At 38.7% G+C, this 22095-nt stretch overlaps 1 protein-coding gene and 1 long non-coding RNA gene across 7 annotated transcripts in view; one reads left to right on the forward strand and one right to left on the reverse strand.

Moving 5' to 3' along the window:
* The window catches only part of LOC138184145 (uncharacterized), a 118057-nt gene that overhangs the window by 45642 nt on the left and 50320 nt on the right, over positions 1–22095 (forward strand). The gene's annotated exons all lie outside the window — the stretch shown is intronic.
* Positions 1–22095, reverse strand: part of Sol1 (CUB domain-containing protein Sol1) — a 549725-nt gene that overhangs the window by 43226 nt on the left and 484404 nt on the right. For all 4 annotated transcript variants that reach the window (XM_069121832.1, XM_069121834.1, XM_069121833.1 and 1 more), the window contains one exon: positions 12796–12986. In XM_069121832.1, coding sequence (XP_068977933.1) covers positions 12796–12986 — 191 coding nt within the window. The remainder of the gene's footprint in view (positions 1–12795; positions 12987–22095) is intronic.

Genomic DNA, 22095 nt, shown 5'->3' on the forward strand with positions numbered 1-22095 from the left:
ATAGACACGTATATACATATAGCTGAAAGCGTCTTTTGAATGTTTTCGACATTCGTTTTATTATCTTAATTCGTATTGATCGATCCAAAAATGTTTCGCTATCTTACATTATTCGCTTAAACCGTAATTAATCTTTTAAATATCTTATTCGAGTAAATAAACACTTCCTCATTCTTGAATTATAGATCGGAAATAATATTTATTTCGAAGACTTTCGGCTGTCTTTCAACGATAATCGACAACTTTTCCATCGTTAAATATATAATCAAAATTTTTGAGACAAAAATTTTAGGAAACTATCGATTATCAAACGATTCGTAGAGAAATCTAACAAGTAAGAAACTACTAATTCTACATGATTTTACTTCTACGATTTTATTTCTTATATCGATGGGAAAATCAATTACGAAAGCAAAAGAGGAAATATACGTTCAAGTAAACGAGTAATCGATTATCGATAATTACGATTACTAGCAACTTAATGAATAAATAGATAAATTTTTTGAACCAAGCATCCGTAAAATTGCGTCTGTGTAACCACCGAATACGAGTTACGCGTATCAAATGTTACTTCAACGTACGAATTCAGATGGGGCCACGTGATTCATAATTCGAAATCGGCAGGTAGGATTTTTTTCCACAGGCAATTTACGCGATACAATAGAACTCTGTTCGCCGTTTCCACGTGTTGGTCTCGCCATCGAGATTTGTGCATGGTTACACAACCGCGTCTGGTATTTGTAGCGTGAACGATCCAATAAAATGGTACGTTTAGTAGCCCGTTGGGCCGATAAAACCGAGCCGGTACGATCCGTGGCATCAATTTTTTAAGATCGTTCCCTGAGAAAATTTCGTTTCGCTTCGCGATATCGGTTTCTTTCGTGCAAAACCACATACACCGTCCCAATCGAATTCATACAGGGGAAAGTACGTCAGTTTTCGCGTAACATTGCGAGATGAAATGGCTGGTTGGTGTATCGATACACCAGTCGAACAATGACGTCTCCGCTTTTGCCTTTGAAATATTTATCGTAACCACCCTCTGTGGGAAACATCACGTGCCATTTTTACGTTATTGACCTGCGAGCTTCTGCGAATACGTCGTTCCCTCCCGTTTTTTTCTCAGCTTTCTTACGATATCCCCACGATTTTTGGATAAGATATCTCGTGAGAGATTGCGCAACTGTAAAAAGGCCGAGTCCTCGTAAGCTAGCTTGTTACACAGTTGTACAGCGACCGAAAGATCGGCCAAAGTAGGAATAGTTTTTCTAGACAGCTGAGAATCGATAGAACGTCGTTTTCTCGGTTGATGGTTCGATTTATTCGCGATTGATGGTGCAAGATAAAATGCGCGCCGTCGAGTTGGAATAACAGCGAAGCAACACGAAAGAATCCTTATAACGTAGAAAATCTTTTCCACTTAGTCACTGAATGCCGAAATCACGTTGCAGCTTGTTCCGTCCATTTCGAAGGATCGCTTTGTTACTTGTAAAATGGTAGTTTTTCTCCGTTTATTTGAATATTTTTCTTATCTAACTAAAAGTGTCCCAATGATTAATTTTAGAGAAGCCTCGTCGGCAATTTTCCACAGAAAAATGTGGAAATCGTTGAGGGGTTAACCTTTCGATTTCAACGGTTCAGACGGCGACTAAATATTCAAATTCTGTTAATTTCTAAGTCTGTATAACAAATATTTCCCCGCAGGACGATCGGGTCTCTCCCTAACCGGTCGGGGGAGCAACGTTCTCGCTCGAAACAGCCAAGTTGTTTCGTCTAATTTGTAAATTAAACAGCATCCGCAGAAAACACTGATTTGCATAATCACCGAAATCACCGCACCGACTTTGCCCCCTTGTTCCGCCCCTCGTAACGTCTGGCGTTTTTCAACGGCGGTCGACACGTTTTCTGAATCAGAGACCGTACGTGTGCAGCCACTTGCGAGAAAGAGTAATTGAAAGAGGCGGGAAGTCAAGGGGAGGAGAGGGCAGCTTTTTTCCCTGATACACGTGGCGAATCCGTTAAATTGATAAAGTTTTGCAAGAACTTTTATAATACCAGGCTGTTGAAGAATGTTCAAGTATATACGAGCTGGCAATTTATGTTCTTCCATGTGGCAAGGCGGCCGCCTTCGAACCTCGAGAAGCAGCGGTTAGGCGAGGCAAGGTAAGATGGCGACCTGTATGCCCCGCAGCTTTGACCATCTCAAGTTTCTCGCGTCTATGCGGGTAGGTGCGGGCTGTTTATCACACTTTCGAGGAGCATAACCGTCGTAAAATCGTCCCGCGATCTACATTACAAAAGATCCGGAGCTGCCGTTGGTTTGGCAGTGTGTGTAACCGAGTTCCTGTCGAGGCCCGCCTTTCGTTTCCTTCCTTCCTTCCTTCCTTCCTGGCTGTCTGGCCGCCCGCTTTCCCAACTTTGCAATTGTAATCAACGATAACGATTCCGGCAGCTCGTTTCGTTATTCGCGCGGAATAATTCCCGCGAAATGCAAAACGGCCATTCGAACGTTTCTATTTAAGAGATTACCTTTGAGCCTGGCTTCGACAATTTTGTTGACTGTTTTTCGTCGCTTTGGTCCCCCTCTACCGCCCTCCCTCCCTCCAACCCCCCGTCGCACCATCGTATTTGTAGCGTCACACCGAACGTCGAAGCTTCGGTTTAGATCTTTGCTGTTATTTACCGTGCGGCGCGTTTCCATAGTCGCGATCGCGAATTAATTAATTTTCCGGCGGATTAGTGCGATTTTATGAACAACGCGCGATATTATCGGCGAATAATGGAACAGTTAAAATTAATAATCGCCAATAGTACGATGGCACTTTTAATTTGTCCAAATTATACAACTACCGGATGAAACGTTTATTTGAAAGGAACGTTAGATGTAAATTTAGCGTCGTGTACTACAAAGACACCTAAATCGAATATATTTTAACAACGTGGTACGGTTTACGAGACTATTCGCGATATTTATATTAATTTAACATTTGTATATGAATTCTATTTATTAGATGGCAAACGTAGACCTCAATATAATCTAAATTAATTTTCCTGAGAAAACAAGTTGCCGAGCAAATTATTATATTTCAGATTGTACAGAAGAAAAAAGTGTTGGAATACAACGATATTAATCGCGTACAGATGAGGTGATCGATCGATCGGATTATTCCCTTCGTTGCCCAGCGCTATCCCCACTAGCGTGCGTTCGTTAGATGTACCGCGGCTGCTAGCGCGTGCATGCTCTTCCGAGAATTCGGCGGAAGAAGTATAAGGATATGGACGGAACATTCGGCACGTCGGTGTCGCGCTTTGACGGCATAGCGCTTTGCATCGCGAAGCTGCTGGAAGGTTCCGTGACACGTGCCGCCACAGAGACATCCACATAGGTCACACTCATTACTGCATAGAGAGTGGGGATTCAAAATCTTTTCAAGGGCCATGGATCACTTAGTCAGTCTGTGAATAACTAGCCAACTGTCAACATTCATAACGTTTACTTGTATTTTACTGTAACTTTGTTTAATAAAAATCATATAGTATTGTTTCAATACAAACATTGTGTCTTCCACAGTTTATTAATCTTAATTTCAAGATTAAATTCTAACAAAAAGAAACGCGCGCCAAGTAATTGAATTGCCGAACCGAAATTGAATAAAGCAGATCTTTTGATATTCCAGTAGTTTTAATTAACGAGGTTACTCGAATTATACGCGTATATCGAGGAATTTTATTATTAGAAAAATATTTCGCTCTGTGATCGCTATTCGAGGTAGCGGAAAAACAAATCGGACAAACACGAGGTTGTTGCCACTTTCGAAGATCGTAGTAAAAGAAACGATTGCACAATTTCATTGTAACTGGAGAATTTCAATTTTCACGAACCACCCTCTATCGCTGCTCATTTTACTTGCGTGCACGCAATAACGTTGGTATTGTTTACCGAAATCAAAGGCGAATATATTGTTACGTCGGGCGACCCTCTACCTAGACCAGGCCATGCACCGCTAGAAAGGTCAACTACTTCTTCTACACAATAGAAAAGTGGCTTCAAGATAAACAAATTAAAGCAAACCCCGATAAATGCAACCACATTACATTCACACTGCGAAAACAGGTACCACCAAACATTATACTTAACGGCACGCAAATAACACAAACAAGGCAAGTGAAATACCTAGGACTCCACCTAGATACACGATGTACATGGAAACAACATATTAAATCAATAATATACAAAATACAGACAGCAAGGAGACAAATGCAATGGTTAACAAGTCGAAAATCCAAACTAAGCATAGAAAACAAATTAAAAATATACAAAACGATCATAAAACCAGTCTGGACGTACGGAATACCACTATGGGGAACAGCAGCAATGAGCCATATAAGCAAAGTAGAGACGATCCAAGCTAAAATCCTCGGAACAATAGTAAACGCACCATGGTACGTCAGAAACGAGGATATACGGAAAGACCTTGGAATACCAACGGTCAAGGAGGAGATTAGCAGATGCGCAAGAAGGTACAGAGAAAGAATAGCAACGCACCCGAACCGGCTGGCAGCGGAAACGATCAACGCATCAAACATAGAGAGAAGATTAAAAAGGAAACACCCAACAGATCTTACAAAGGACATAACCTAACAAACACAAAGATGGTACCCTGCTGAGGGTAGCCACCCACATGTTATATTATTACAACACCAAGATATAACATTTTACCAAATGTCCTACTGGACAAATTGTAGAATTTAAATAAATAAATAGAAAAAACTTCTACACCGCTAGAAAAGTCAACTACTAAAGTCGAAGTCTAACGTCTAAGTCTAAGCACGAACATTCACTTCCTCTATTAAGTATCCTCTAACGCTACATCCACTAACATACTAAATTCAACTATAAGAGCCTTGCTCTATTGTGCATCTATCTTATCTTCGTGCGACAAAGTGTCATCTAGGAATTATATCTACTCAACAGTGTGACTTAAGTGTTGGAAATAAAAAACCTTATAACTCTGTGAATCACAGTGTTATACTAACTGAATCACCCCTATTATCTTAACGGAAATCAGGGGATCGATCAACTCGTGGTGTCCATTATTATAATCGTAACGGGAATTTCCGACTCCCGTTGACGTCTCTCCTCGCGATTGCGTCTCCCCGCGATTGGTCGAAAATACATATATAATTCGTTTAAATTTCAATTGTAAATCCAACGTATTTTATATAATTGGACGTATGTACGAAAACAGATCGAATAATTCTTATCAATTTATACATGTTACGTACATGTCAAAATATAGATGTAACGAGGAAACTTCGAAGTTTAATCTAAAACTAGAAGGAAACTTCTTTGAATCTAAATCGATTCGAATATGTACTTTGGAAGAATATCGTGGAAAGAAATCAAAGAATTTTATATATAAAGTTCAGAAGGGAGGAGGAATTTATAGGCAAGTTGAATAGCTTAATTTGATTAAAGCGGTCTTCAAACACGCGGGAGATGCGGGTACGTGTTCAAATCCGATTCTCCTTCGATAATCTCTCTTTTCTCGTAGCGAAAACGAATTTAAGGAACGTGTTCGATGTGTAAACCAAGCAAAATACGAATTTCCAGTTTCCTAGTGTTTCACCTCTGTAGATATCCAAGAATAAAAATTGAATAAAACGTGCGACAAGAATAACAGCCAAGTATGTACGCAAAAAAGAGTCTGCTGTTGTTTTATCAATTTGTGTAAGAGAGTTTTACGTTCGTGGGATTCAATTTCTCTATCATCGTCCTTAATTCGTTCCTTCGCAATTTTTGCAAACAAACTCTGCCTTTGATACGTTTTTCTCGATGTTCTCGGTTATTACATCGCGCGAATATCCTCTGGCTGATTAATCGTTCGTTTCCCATTCCGACCAACGATTTCGATGGTTTCGCGCGAGATTGGCAAATATGCCGATGCTCGTGAAGAGGAAGGAATTTCGTCGAAGAAGAGATACTATACGAACAGTACGAATGAATCACTTTCTCCGAAATATTAGGAGCAGCTGGCGAAAATGTACGCCTATGCACTTACACATACGCGTGTATCGACTTGGCCGGAGTAAGCCGGAAATATCGCATGTGAACCCTGTGCGCCAAGTTTGGAAGCGAAATACGCCAGGTTACATTAAAACCTCGCTGCGGATATGGATGCAAGTTTTGAGCATTTGACACCGGGGACGGCGTGTCGAGGTGTACACGGCCACGTCGAACTCGCGTGTACGTGTACACACGATATACTTTATCCCTTGTACACTGGGAAGGATCGATAAGTGCGCGTGTATCGACATACCACCGGCACAAACGCAAGTATTCCGTTGTTTTCGAAACTCTTGGCATACTTCTCGTTGGCAGGGGTTCGTAAATCCGTCAGACCGTTTCCCGAGGAGTTTTCGAAAAACGTCGGGAAGAATATGTCTGCCGGTATCCGTTTCTCTACCTACTGTTGCTATCGATGCTATCTAACTCGTTTCAGCGAATTCCAAAAGTTTCACGTCGATTTCGTTCGACGTCCGTCCCCGACGACGACGTCATCCTCCTCCTAGTGGTCGTACGTATCAGCCATTGCCCTATGTACGTAAGCGTATGTGTGTGTCCGTGCTCTCGTCGCCTCTGTTCCGGGATTCAACGGGTGTGAACCCGGCATACCGACGACTTTACCTCCCTCTGAAAATGAGTCATTCCTTTCCCGACACGACGACGTCCGCGCCGACAGGAATGCGGAATATATCGTTGATCAGATAGGTGAAATGGAGTTTCACGTTGACGAGGAACACAGAAATGCGGCGTGATTTCTGTGATTTCGAGTCGGTGCACCCGGGGAGATGGTTCTACGGAGCGATTTGCGTTCGAAAGCCGTTTTGAGAAGCAGCGCTGGCCGAGGAAACACGCGGTCCCTTTATTCCTTCCAATCCCAGCTCTGTTCGCACGACGATAAATGTTCGTTCCGTTATGGGGCAGCCAGTAAAAATCGTGCGACGAACCGTAACTTATCGCTGCGCCATTCCACCCATCAATTTGCATAATTTCGAATCGCTCGATTTCGTTGGTTTGCTCGCTTTGCAATTAATATAATATCGTGGATTATATCGTTCGCTCGTTTACGTTATTAACTCCGCTGAATACTTTGTAAAAATTCTTTTATCCAAATGATATCGTAGAAAACGCTGTACTTTGGATACAAATCTTGTCATATTGCGTAATTTCGCGCTTTTTAGCTTCCTATAAACGCGTACAAAATTCAGTCTACTCGTGATAGTTATATCTCCTTACAATGCTAACGAAATGTTAAAAAAGTTATACGACACGCGCTATACTCGCCATTTTTATACCATTTTTATAGCGATCGTTCAAATATTTCCACGAGTCTCTGTAGCGAATGCTCTGTAGACCATTTGGTTTTTTATTATGTACAAGACCGAGACAATTGGAAAAATAATACGAACTGTAAACATTATTGCGGAAAAAATATCTTACTCCGTGTTTACACGCAAACTCCATCGGCTTTTTTCTTTCAACCAGTTGCAAGTGCATTAGCAATTCCATTGGTGCAACTAGGAATCGTACTTTGAAACTGTAGGCGAGGCAATAAAAGTACAGAGGAAAGAAAACTCTTTCAGAGGTGCAGGGGACAATTTCGTTCGTTTTTGCAGAAATCCGTCGACCGACGAGATTTCCCGCCGGTAGAAATTCACCGGCTTGCGTGGCGTCAATTTACCGAAACACGAGAAGAGCGGGTTCGTTTGAAAAATTGATTCGTCCGACAGCCGGCTGTTGCTTTGAAGTGGCGAGTCACACGCGAACGCGGCTTGCTAATTTTAATGGCTTTCGATTTTAAAACGCAAGACACCTGGTATCTAAGAAATAGTAGAAGATTCGTTTACGAATGGTTGGTGAGCGCGTAACCGGCAAGTCCGGCCTTTTCGTGGACGATATCCAGCTTTGAAGTTTCCCAGAAGGATATCCTACCATAGCAATTAAAGCGAAACTTTTTATCGTTAGTCGGGCTCGTTTGGGAAAGGAACGACTTGCGCTCAAACGAAGAACTTCGGTGCCGCAGATTCTCCTTTCTGCCATTGCGAATGGCTCGAAATCCGTTTGTTCGCGTTTCAATTACGCGATAATAGGAATCCTGTCTACTTGCCGGAACTTGCCGAACAATACGCTGCTCGCACATGAGCGATAGAGATAGATGGTGGTGTCAGTGTTAACATGGTAAACTTGTCTCTTAAAATTAACAGGCACCCGATATGCGTATGTAGAGAGGGTAGGAATCATCAGGCACGAGACATCAAGGTTTTCGTCTGTACGTCATAGTACCGGTATTTTGAATAATTGGAAGATAATAATGGGAAATGTGACTTATCGCGTTTCTAGTTTTCGCTTTGAATTTCGTACTTTTGCTCGTGGGATATGCTGGCTTCGTTTTGTGGAAAAGACCTAGAGCACCCTGTATATGCATGGATAATAATATTCTTCGTTTAAACGCTTCATGTTATTTTAATAGGTATATAGATAATGTAAACATGAATATTATTTTAACATTAGAACTATCGATAGTTAACACGAAGCTATTTCTACCGAAACTAGTCGAAATGATTGGTCTTTAAAAAATACGTAATAATAGAATACTTTTATATTTGTCGATTTGCTACTTTCTTACAGAAGCAATTCCATGTTATGTAGTACATTTTTGGTATTATTAATCCATCTGCGACCATGATCCCTAAGCGAGGGTTGACACGTTTATAAAATTGTAGAACCAGTCACTTTGACTGCTGTGGTATTCTAGCGTTAGCATCTAGCGATCTAGCGATCGATCCAGAATTTTCCTGATAACTGATATCGTCGTATCGAATGATACGCGGTAAAAATTTTGAAAACGTGTGGCAAGTTGTACAAAACGAGGAAACTGATTAATTGAGGTTCGATAAACAGATTGCAGGATCCTTTTACACTTTCACAAGTACCAGTCATTTTGATTGGTATTGGTATAAGTAGCCTTGATACAAAATTATTTTGATTTTGAATACATAAAGAACAAAATACAATTCGTTATATTATTCTTTTAGTTATCGTTGAGAAAGTCATTACATCGTTGTGGAAAAAAATATAACATGCAGTAGGAATTTTAAAATAAAATTGTAAAACCAATCGATTTGACTGCTGTGGTATTCTAGTGTTAGCATCTAGCGATCTAGCGATCGATCCGGAATTTTCCCGATAACTGATATCGTCGTATCGAATGATACGCGGTAAAAATTTTGAAAACGTGTGGCAAGTTGTACAAAACGAGGAAACTGATTAATTGAGGTTCGATAAACAGATTGCAGGACCCTTTTACACTCTGACAAGTACCAGTCATTTCATCGAGACAACGATCTACAGTGAGATCCGTTATAACGAGACGTGATAAAGTGCAGGCGTACCGAGCGAAAATTCAAAGTCGATTTTCTCGAAAACAAAGCCTCGAACGAAAAATTTGTATTCTATATTTTCGACTTCTTTTTTCGCGTAGAATCAGCCCCTTTCCGCTTGTACCACCAGTTACCAACCACCCTGTATATTTCTTGCGAGTATAATTTATAGCGTAATGTAGTTTAAACTAGTTTAGTTTCATATTTCTCCGCGTATATATAACGGATAGAGAGTATTTTCTTTTCTCGACTGAAAGTGGTACGCGTATCTGAAACTTGTTTGGCTGAAATATGACAATATTTCTCTAAGAATCGCACCTCGATACTTATCGGCTACTATGTCTCCTTTACGTGGCGAATATCGCATACTCTTCCCTTTTATTCAATTTCAAGTGTTTCTTCCGAAAATGGAGAAAGTTGAAATATCCAAGTACTAAGTGTTTTACGATTGCTCGATTCTCAGATTCGCTAGCGATTGGGAAAGTAAAACCATTTCCCTCCAACTTCCGGACAGACGCGCGTGCGTATCATTTTTAGCAAACTCCAAGTTAAATGTCCGACTAGATCAGAGTTGTTAAGTGAGAGGATGAAAGGTAAATTACACGTATATCGAAAGTCAAACTTTCTTTTCTTAAAGCTGTAAATACAGCAGCAAGCAAATACGTATATTTGATCGGGCGATTATAATTTCCGTCGCAAATAAAATTCATATCTTCGAACTATAAACCAACTTGTACAGCTGAAATAAACCTAACACGAAGTTTCCAACGCTTAATCAACAAATAAGCTAAATTTTGATCTCTTTTAATTTACACCAAGCTATAAAATCTACAATTTTAATCTCCATTGTTCGACAAATTCAATTTCAGTTGTTCAGACTCTATCGTCCATTTCATGTAATTATCGATATAATTAAATCATAGAACAGAAAACTTCGTTTATAACGGACAAAGAAGACAGCTCGATGGCGTATTGTATGCACATTTGAGATAATTTCCAAATGTTCGCATGCTTATGGTCGACTAACGTCCACAACCTTCCCCCTTCCTTATTTCCGTTCGACTCGTTCCTATCTGCTGTCTGCAACTCTAAACACTGCAATCTTCGAATGCTTTCCTCCAGACAGGAAGAAAGTTTCGGTATGAAAACGCTTCCGCAGTCAGGCAGAAATACGCGGCAAACTTGTAACCTCTTGTACTTTAATTCCATCTGAATTTTTCGCATCCTCTTTTAAATTCGACTGACCGTGTTATCGTCTATCCTATCGTCTCCCCTCTCTTCTTACTGCCCCTGCCCACCGGAGTGGATGGTTCAACGAAAGAACGAATTTTTGAGTATCACGGAGGCGAGTATCGTTTCTCCTCTGGCGAATCTGTTCTCCAGGCGAAAGACAAACACACTTTGCGATCCATTTGTTCCGCAGGCCGGGCATTCCAGCCGTGTACGCTGCAATCTGAACCTCGGCTGTGGATGATGAACGGCCGCACGAGGAGAGACACATTGCCATCACGATAGAATGCTCAACGGAAATTGAAATTTTGACGGGACATAGGCGCGCGGCAGAAAGGACCGGACTCACTGTGGCACAGACGACGCGAACGCGTATAAGACCGTACGTCATGCGCCGACGTTACGTCTCGAACACGTCCCGTACCAATAACTTATTCTCAATGATGCGTATCGTCTATCTTTAACCGAGCACATCGAACCGATTTATGGTACTGACAATATCTGAATTTACTAGACGCGAAAGGGACGAGCGAAGGGAGCGCGGTTGCAGCGACACAGAGGTAGCGAGGGAAAAGATAAAACGACGGTGCTAAGGGGAGGTGGAAGCGGAGAAATGTGTATGTAGCGTGGCGAGGAAAAGAAAGAGAAGAAAAGAAAAAAAAAAAGAAAAATGAAGAAACGGAGGACGATGTGGAAATAGGAAGAGAAATAGCGGATGGAAAAGGAGTAATGACGCAGGGAAAGAATTTGGTAGAAATGAGTAAAAGTAAAATAAGGGGAAGTTCCCTTTATTCCTCTTGAGAAAAGTCGAGAGCCAAAAAAAAGAAAAGAAAAAGGAAGAGATCTATGAAACGTATAAAAAGACGCGAAGGAAAAGAGAGCATAAATAATAGAAGGGATATCGAGGGGAAAAGGTAAAATAAAAATCCTAGAAGTTTTTCGAATCTTACACTAAATGGTAACTGAACGTACGTATACCTAGTATGTTACCTAGAGATCGAATTTTGTTCAGGTATTAAAAAATATTTCTTGTTCGTTATATATCTCGGCATCGTTGTGCTATAAATCCTCACCTAGCCCTCTGTAAAATGGTTTTCCCTGCACATTCAAATCGTTTGGATAAAATGAACGGAGGAATCGTTTCTGGTTTATTTTTCCTGATATTGGACATTCTTCTTTAAAAACCTAAAGCGATAGCTTCATCGTAGACAAACTACAACGGTAACGTTGAAAGTATTTCAGCGGATTAAATTCGCACGTAATTTCCGCGACAAAAAAAAAAAAAAAAGATAACTCTCACTCCAGAAATTTAATGTTTCCACAATTTGTACGTAATAACTTTCGACGCGCAAAGATCTTTATTACGTAATACAATTTATCATTAAGAAAAGCAGAAAGAGGAAAATAACACACTTTCTCAGTTCTTTTCCCTTCGGCTTAATTGAATCGTCGCAGCGTGTAAATCAAGTATTATAGACAGAAGAAACATTTCGACCTGTTCCGCTTTCGTAGTTTTATAAATGTCGATTTAAACGCGTCAAAGCACCAAGCACTTTTTCTAATGAAACGCTCCTTAATCGTTCTGCTGACGATCGACGAGGTTCATTCATGACCTAGTGATGTAACCGACATCATCGTATCGTCTCTCGATAAATTTAATATTATCGTTGTTTGTGGAACGTGTTCGATCAAACGGATACAAATGACAGTTATTATGAAGCACGATTTCGCGTTAATATTATCTCAAAACTGAATTCGATACACGAATGAGTGACCTATGACGTATCAATAGAATGCACTCGCACGTTCTACATAAAACGCGTTTATTTATTAGGAGTTTGAATAACATTGGACAAATTACTATTGCGTGCGAAATAAATTGAAAATGCGAATTATTTTCTCAACAAGGTTATCGTCGGAATTGCGCATACTAAGTTTCAGGGTGTTACAGACAAAATGCAAATTGTCAAACTTCTTTAGGCAAAATTTATCGTGTCTGTGGAAGCATAATTTCGTTGATTCTATTTTAAAGGGAGATATCAAAGTTACAAGTTTTATCAAGTATTCGGTCATTTCGTCTGCGACGACTTGACAAGAAGAAAGGAGGAACGTGCTACTTACTTTCTATGAAGGAATACACAGCTTTGAAACCTCGTGATTGGCGAGATGATGTGATGCCGTTAAATTCCAAGGAAAGCCGTGGTCCGTTGCTCATGATAGGCCGTGCCGCCTTTCCACTGCAAAACGAATCTATCTTCTCCTTCTTCCTGTCTATATGCACGTACGCCACTAATGAATCTACGCCCTCGCATCTGAAATTTAGAAGAAACGCGACGTTAAAAATTACACTAAAAAGGGTACCAATATTAGCGACAATTCCCCTCATTTGACATTTCGTTCGTGAAATTTCGTACTGGTAAAAAGTATCCCGACGTTTGACGTAGACAAATTTTGTAAATGTATCACGCGCGTTGTATACAACTCGTTAAAACTACTCTTTATTTTTGAACGTACTATTTAATTATACATAAAACATATTAATACTATATACAGGGTGGTAGAATAAAAATTTTTTCTTTTTTAAATTTTTCCATCGAGACAACGATCTACAGTGAGATCCGTTATAACGAGACGTGATAAAGTGCAGGCGTACCGAGCGAAAATTCAAAGTCGATTTTCTCGAAAACAAAGCCTCGAACGAAAAATTTTTGTTTTATATTTTCGACTTCTTTTTTCGCGTAGAATCACCCCCTTTCCGCTTGTACCACCAGTTACCAACCACCCTGTATAATATAATATTTGTGAAATATTAATTACTGTTTGTTCGTTTATCAGTACTGTAACGAGACACGCGCGTAATAATTATATGGATAGAATTCGAAAGCACAGCGATCGAATTGTTATCCGACTTCTTAAAGAGCAAATAACGAATAATAGTTGGTCGTTGTTGTTCTATCCAGGAAAATACGCTCATCGTCGATAGTACGATTACATTGGATTATTATTATTAGTAAATGAATGTAGCTTGCGATACATCATCAGGGTAATAGTGTCAACATTCGTTATCATCGATTAACGTAATTGGGTAAATTGTATATGAGACAGGACGATGGTACGAGACAGCGCAGGCTACGCAAAATAGTTCTTGTTTAGTTTTCGCAGAGTGGGAACGACATATGCGCAAATTAGCATCGTAAAATTGCGACAAACAAACGTTGCAAATTGGATTTGCAAATGTTGTCGACGACATCCGTGAAAAACTTCATTTATGGTATATTTTCTATTTTCCTTGATTGTCGCATACGATATATCTTCTGTCCCGTTTACTACTTTAATTTGTCTTATTGATCGCAAGAATTTACTTTCGTTAATATTTGCATACGTTGAACGTTGCATCGAACGAATAGGAAATAAAAAACAGCGATAATTAAAATCTTTTTTGCGAAACCTAATGACGTTAATAAGACAAATTATACGTACAACTGGTCTGAATGTATCTAATTAAAACCATTTTTCTCCATTCTTTTTATCGATAGGTAAACGTAAATTGCACTCGTTAATTGTGAGAAAAGATACCAGCGTTTCATTAGTCTCAGCGTTCCATGGTCATTTCGATCCTTCGTTTTCATACGTGCAAATTTTATTGCCTCGATAATTAATGTTATTATTAAACAAGAACACGACTTCGGTCAATGTAGAAATACGTCTGCGTACGAATTACGCGTCACTGTTATTTTTAACGTTACAAATTCTTATACCTGTATTACATCTATGTGTATTATTACGTGCTATCTAATTCCAGCTTAGAGGATCTGAAATTTTAATTAGATCTCGGATTTTCATCAGCACATTGTAAACTCGTGTACACCGGATTCGAACAGATCTGATCAGTAATGGGTTTTAGGACTTGTGGCAACGGCTTCCCCAAAATTAGGAACATGCACAGCCATCCTAAATTGCGTGCTCGTACACTCCACGTAATACCAGTTTGCGGAAAGCATTTAGGAATTAAGAAAGCTTCCACTTTGTTTCCTTTGTCTTGGCGTTCAAACACCTTTCGGCAAGTTTTAGCGGCGACTGCGAAAGTTTTCTTTGTACATAACGATTATCACCGAAAACGTGCGTGAATTTTGCCAGAGAAATTGCAAATCTTAATTACAATGTGTTTGGAATTCATTAGGATATACCTGTTTAGATTTCAAACAGTATCTACGGCATTAAACAGCTTTCAGTGGTTTGTATATCTATGTATTCATGCATCGCATTCACGTTTTACTATGCAAATCATAAATCAAATTGATGTTGTCTCCCTAAATATGTTAAGTACAATCCGAGTTCCTAGGTGTTTGGATGCTTACGGAGAATTAAATAAATGTGACAAATTGTTGATAGATTGCCAATGTTCGTGCATTTATGGGACGCTTAGAGGCGCAGAAATACACAGAGTGCGCACGATAAGCAAAGATTACGAAATATTCGATGTAGCATTCATCGCGATATCAGTCCAATCGTTAGGGACCTATTTATTGGAAACTAGTCTATACCCAAAATATTTATTTATCTCGCGATATTTGGGACAAAGCAAATACCAATTTCAATGGAACATTAAATGAAAATCTCCGCAATAAAAATCAAACTTTCTCTCCTTTCTAGCAGACGTATCGTTGTTTAGCAAAATCTAACCAGTTCGTAAGTCTGTCTCTCTGCTCGCATCGTTGTCGCTAATAATCACATAGATGCGTTTAGCGTGACGTTAAAACCTATATACCGCATATTTAAAAAAAAAAAAAAAAGAGAGAAAATAGTTAGGTTTGTAATACTATAAATTTATAGAAATATCCGCAGTCTGTTTGTCACGTTGAATTTTAAACGAAATCCATTTAACTATCTCAACTGTGTGATCATCGAGGCACCGAGAACAGAACCAATCTGTTACCGTTTAATTAATAAAGTTGGACCTTTCCTACGTTTGGAATACGGTTACCGTGTGCCAGGAAACTGCCGATTTCGAAGAGAAATACTCACACCTTCGCGTCGAAACAACCGTAAACCGGTGTAATATTTTAAAGTACTCGGCTTGAGCGCCGTATACAAATTGCTTTTCGATACGTTGCCGAAACAGGCCAGTGGCGTTGTTCGATCGATCTTTTTCATATGTATTGGCAGTGCCACGTTTTGCTTTCCTCGCATTCGCATAAATGCAGAGTCTATCGTAAAACGCTGGACATCGCTTTAGGGGACTGGCAACACAAACACGGTAAAACGATACAAATAAACGGATATTCTAGTTCGATTTATTTCTACGTTACCGTTGCTCTCTAGAGTATTGTTAATTAAACAATGTCGGGTAATGAATTCTATTTAGCTAGCTGATACTGTTTCCTGGCAACCTTATACATCGATATCTATGTGCGTGCATATCATTGCAATATAATCTTTATACTTGAAATATGTTCCTAGCTAAAAAGTGGATATAGTCGAATCTCTATAAAGACACATCATCTATAAGACTATAATTTTGCTCGTATCCTTTTGATATTTACAATTATTCTATAAAGTGTTTCGTCATATGTATACTTGTTCTTCAAACGCAAAAAGACTTAGCGAAAGATGTGTCTCGATCTCAACAACTATTTTTCAATGAAACGCGCAATAGTGGCTCAAGAAGGTATTCGAACATCTGTAGATAGCTTTTATATTACGCTCCATTGAAAACTTCTACCATGGTTTCATTCCGTTTCATCTTCGTCGAATGCAAGATTTGCGTTACACTTTTGTTCGATCACACAAACTTCTTGAAAACATCGATTGCTACATTGCCATCGGAACGGAGTATCGATAAAAATGATTTCTTAATGAAAATCAACGTTAAGAGACGAATTTATAAATCGACGTCAATTAACCTTCGTCTCGTGTCTTCGACGTTTTAAATCTCAAGATTCTCGAATCATCTCTCTTCGACATTGCACGTAAACTAACTGTCAACTTAACTTAATCACACTATCCAAACATTTGCACGATAGTTCCCTGGATTTGCAATAATCAAGCGACGCGCTGACGAAAATCACGTCGCGAACACATCGGCTGTTTAATATTAATTTATCGTCGAACATCGTCGGTGAATTCGTTAAACCGAACGAGCAACGAAACGGGTACAGCTAGTATTTGAGTCATATTCTGAGAAGTCACTAAACTTTCGAATGCCGCCCGGATCGCTGAACCGACTATAATAAGTATGAATGTTGCGCAATGCCCTGCGCCCTGGCAAAAACGACGATACAAAAGATATATAACTTCTTTTAGAGAGTAACGGTGGATTTATCATGCCGTTAGAAGCAACGTATTCAAAGATATATATCGCCTAGCTGCAAGTATCTCTGTGTTTTTCTCTCTTTTAACGATACGATTTGTATGCACGAAATGAATGTCAGGGGTGCATTAATAACGAACGTTAAATTAAAGACGAAGAGTCGAAGTAATTTCACTACAAGTTAATCGTTTCGTCTTCTTTTCTTTTTCGTTGTTTCATCAGTTACGCCTCGCGAATATTAGGATATTGGTTTGTTTCGGATATGATTGATCGGAGATTATCGTAATATCGAATATACGACTTGAAACGAGATAAGAATATCTCAAATATAATCTTTCCTAAGGGATAATGTATCGTCGATTTGTTCTCTACGTATCGGGAAACAATTATTTACTGGCGATCGGTTGCAATTGTAATCTAACAGCCTGAGAATTCAAGGTAAAAATTCGCCATTCGATAATAGCACTCGGATAAAATTCTAGGCAAAAGATCACGCGCTCGAGAAATTCCAGTACGTCCGTTTTAACGAAGAAGCAACACGATCGATAAGTATCTGCTGTAAATTACAGCGAACCTTCGATGCTCCAAATTGTTCGTATCTCCTAGTCACGCGTTAACGTATATCCACGAAAGTCTGTAACTTAAAAGATACAGCGCTATGTAGAAAGCGAACGGGAAGAAAACGTAGAATGAAATTGTCTGTTCGTTGAATTATCCGATGCTTTGTTCTTTTTCTCGTTTAATAAAATCTGACTCTCTGATTTCGACATATGATTGTTTGAGATAAATTTAAAGGCAAAAATTAGACAAAAGGGTTGCATTTGAAGTATGTTTTATATTTTGCGCATTTCTAATAATTTGGAATTTTGCAAATACTTATGAATGGTAGTAATAAAGCCGTTGCTATTTGAATCCCGATAATTGTTAAGAGTAAAGCCATGGTATATTTGAATTATGATAATTATAACGAACGAAATTATTGCTATTTGAATTACGACGAATACAAAGAGTAAAACTATTGTGCTATTTGAATCAGCACGATTACAGAGAATAAAACCATTGCCATTTGAATTACGACGAATACAAAAAATAAAACCATTGCCATTTCAATTACGACGAATACAAAGAATAAAACCATTGCCATTTGAATTACGGTGATTCTAAGGAATAAAGCCGTTGCTATTTGAATTTCGATAATTGTTAAGGGTAAAGTCATGGTATATTTGAGTTACGATAATTATAACGAACGATACCATTGCTATTTGAATTACGACGAACACAAAGAATAAAACCATTGTGCTATTTGAATCAGCAGGATTACAGAGAATAAAACCATTGCCATTTGAATTACGGCGATTCTAAGGAATAAAGCCGTTGCTATTTGAATTACGACGATTCTAATGAATAAAGCCACTGCCATTTGAATTACGATAACTATTAAGAACAAAGTCGTGGTATATTTGAATTACGATAATTGTTAAGAATAAAGTCATGGTATATTTGAATTACGATAATTATAACGAACGAAACCATTGCTATTTGAATTACGACAAATACAAAGAATACTACCATTGCCATTTGAAATACGACGATTCTAAGAAATAAAGCCGTTGCTATTTGAATATCGATAACTGTTAAGAGTAAGGTCATGATATATTTGAATTATGATAACTGTTAAGAATAAAGTCATGGTATATTTGAATTACAATAATAATAATGAAAAAAACCATTGCTGTTTGAATTACGACGAATACAAAGAGTAAAACTATTGTACTATTTGAATCAGCACGAACACAGAGAATAAAACCATTGCGCTATTTGAATTAGTACGATTACAAAGAATAAGACCATTGCCATTTGAATTACGATGATTCTAAGGAATAAAGCCGTTGCTACTTGAATCTCGTTAATTGTTAAGAGTAAAATCATGGTATATTTGAATTACGATAATTATAACGAACGAAACCATTGCTATTTGAATTACGACGAATATAAAGAATAAAACCATTGTGCTATTTGAATCAGCAGGATTACAGAGAATAAAACCATCGGCATTTGAATTACGATGATTCTAATGAATAAAGCCATTGCCATTTGAATTACTATAACTGTTAAGAATAAAGTCGTGGTATATTTTAATTACGATAATTATAACGAACGAAATCATTGCTATTTGAATTACAACAAATACAAAGAATAAAACCATTGCCATTTGGAATACCACGATTCTAAGGAATAAAGCCGTTGCTATTTGAATACCGATAACTGTTAAGAGTAAGGTCACGGTATATTTGAATTACGATAATTATGATCAAAACCATTGCTATTTGAATTACAACGATTACAGAGAATAAAACCATTGCCATTTGAATTACGATAACTCTAATGAATGGAACCATTGCTATTTGAATTACGGTGATTATAAAGGACAAAGATCCTGAATTCTACTATTAATATACATTTTACGAAAAATAAGCACGTCTGAAATATAGTACGTACGCGGAAGCAATGTTTTCTATCCTTTCTTTCTATCTGGTCGAATCGTTTCTCGTTCGCTTATTCATACTGATCCACGATTCTCCTGCACGCAGGGCGGCTCGCACGTCAGCAGCGCGTGGCGTAAAACATATTCAATGGGGAAACTTTTCATTTCCACCGACAAAAGGAAGCCTCACCTGAGGGACCACCTTGTATTTCCATTCGCTACTGATTTCACGTCCCGTTAGAAGTCAAGATGTATTTTTCCTAGCACGATGGCCATCTGCACGCAGTTCAACACAACGCACAGCACGTCTACTGTCCAATTTCATATTCAACCCCCCCGACATTACCACCTTAACTTCAGGCAATAACTCGGCCCAGACCTGACACTCTTCAATCGCGACTTTCGTTTTCGTCCTGGACGCGCTACGATCCCAAAATTCCACTGTTTCTCCGCTTCCTCGGACCTCGTTCCCTCGTTACCCCTTTTTTCCCCCACTTCCTGTTCACCATCTTCTCTACTCTCTGTTCGTCGTGCGTTTTTTCGCCACGAGAAATATCGCGCTCTTGATACCGGACGTTCTTTCAAGGCTCTCGCGTTCAAGAACTTAGTTTGAAAATTAATGGAGAGTTTTTTTCGGCCGTAAGTGTAACGCAGCGAAAATTGTGGACGAAATAAACGGAAGTTTCGAGGCTGTGTGAAACGCTGAAGGCCGGACAGAGCGGCGTTATTTGTTTTTGAAGTTGAAATTTCCCAGTTCAGATTGTGCTCGTGCGAGAAAAAAAATTACTCTCTGCATATCAGAGTTTTTGGAAAACATAGCCTACTTTGAAACAGACGAAGTTTACAACCGCATTGCGGATAATTATTGACTCACCCTTGGTACCTATGTATTTATAGCGATATTTATATCAATATACATTTATGTCTATTCTATCGTTGCGAAATCTTCAGCGAAGACGATACCGATACTGATTGCAGATGATATCGATATCGATACCTTCGTCTGTTTTAAATTGTCTGCTTCGTTTCGCTCTACTGCGAGATCTTCCCTTTATTACGAGTGAATCTTATGTATTACTCGGTATTAGGATCCCTGACAGTGGACAAGTCTGATTTATACTCGAATTGTTCCATAGCTTGTTTTCAAGTATCGTTATTTAGCACGACAGTTCGATTTCCACAAGTGTTATATTTCCTACTGTCAAAAACCATTTTATTAATATGATATCAAAACAAAAAGGGGGGTATACGCTGGGTCTATGATATATTTAAGTTCGAGTTGTCTCGGGATAGTATAAGTTGTAAATTTAAGGTATAAACTAAGAATCGTAAGAGTATTTTATTTACAAGTACTTTACAATCAATTCTCGCATTGAGAATTTTGAGTAAGTTTCTCTGGCGTGGCGCAGTGACATGGCTAATTATTTATAACAAGTTGATGCACTTATCAACTCATTGTAAGTAAGTATAATTTATAAATAATAATATTATAAATAAGTAAATATTATTTGTTAGAAATATCTAGCTGAATCTAGTGCTTAGGTCTAACGGATAGTATTTTTTTAGCCTGCGGATCTGGTCCGACGTATTAAGCAATTTAGTAATTAGGGGGTTTCGATATTTGTTAACTCTTTTGATATGTCTATTACTACATTTTGTTATTTCAAGAATCGTAAGAGCGCTAGCGAAGAGAGAAAGAGGGAGAGAGTGTAAGTAAGAGGGTATGCCTTGGTGACGTCAAAGCTAAATGAGTAAAGGGGCGGGAGAAGGGTGCGAGGGTCGAGGGTCAGCATTTTTTGGCCTGGGAAGACAGAAGTTGTGAGCCGAGTGTGAGAGTAAGACGTACGAAGACATTGCAGTCAGTTTTTGTTTTGGGTATTGCTTGTTAAAATAAAACTAAACTTCTCTTCAAATAGAACATCCTTTCTTGTCCTTACTCCAGACCATTTAGGATACTACATATATGTCGGGTTCACATTATGATTAGGGTTAGGGGCGTGAAACGAATCTTCGTTTGGATTAGACATTTTTGTTATGCAATAGAGAAAATATTGACTAGTACAAATATGATTATCAATACAAGCGTGGGTATTGCAGAATTGACAAGTAACCGCGGCGATTAGACACTAATGACAATGATCTTAGGTTCGATAACGAATCCGCGGTCTACGGGATAACAAATGTACTTTTTTCCAAAGTCTAAGTCGGACACGATTTACTTGTCTACGGTACAAGTATTACAAAATTAACTCTTTACTAGAACGTAGAGTATTCACTGATCGCGAAGACGCTATGTAATTCGCTAATGCTGCAGAGGAAAACTACGATGCGGTGTGTCTAAGGACACGAGATCATCGGATTCGTCGAGAAAAGCCTTCGTTCGGAAAGTGAGAGAAATGGACGTTCCTGTTAATTGGTTAATTTCTATGTTGGTGTTTGAGGAAGGCTCCGGTGTCCTTTCATCTCCGACATATACATACTATAATAAATGCAATGTATATATATAATATAGCATAGTATATTATATATATATTGATCAAGTGCAAGTATATTAAACTTCATATCGTTTGGTATTACTTTTATCGCTACAAACATTTAGTATACGATGAAGATGAAACGCGGAACC

This window comes from Bombus flavifrons, chromosome 10 (genome assembly GCF_040668555.2).
Source record: "Bombus flavifrons isolate JBK064 chromosome 10, iyBomFlav1_principal, whole genome shotgun sequence".
In the NCBI taxonomy this organism is placed as follows: Eukaryota; Metazoa; Arthropoda; class Insecta; order Hymenoptera; family Apidae; genus Bombus; species Bombus flavifrons.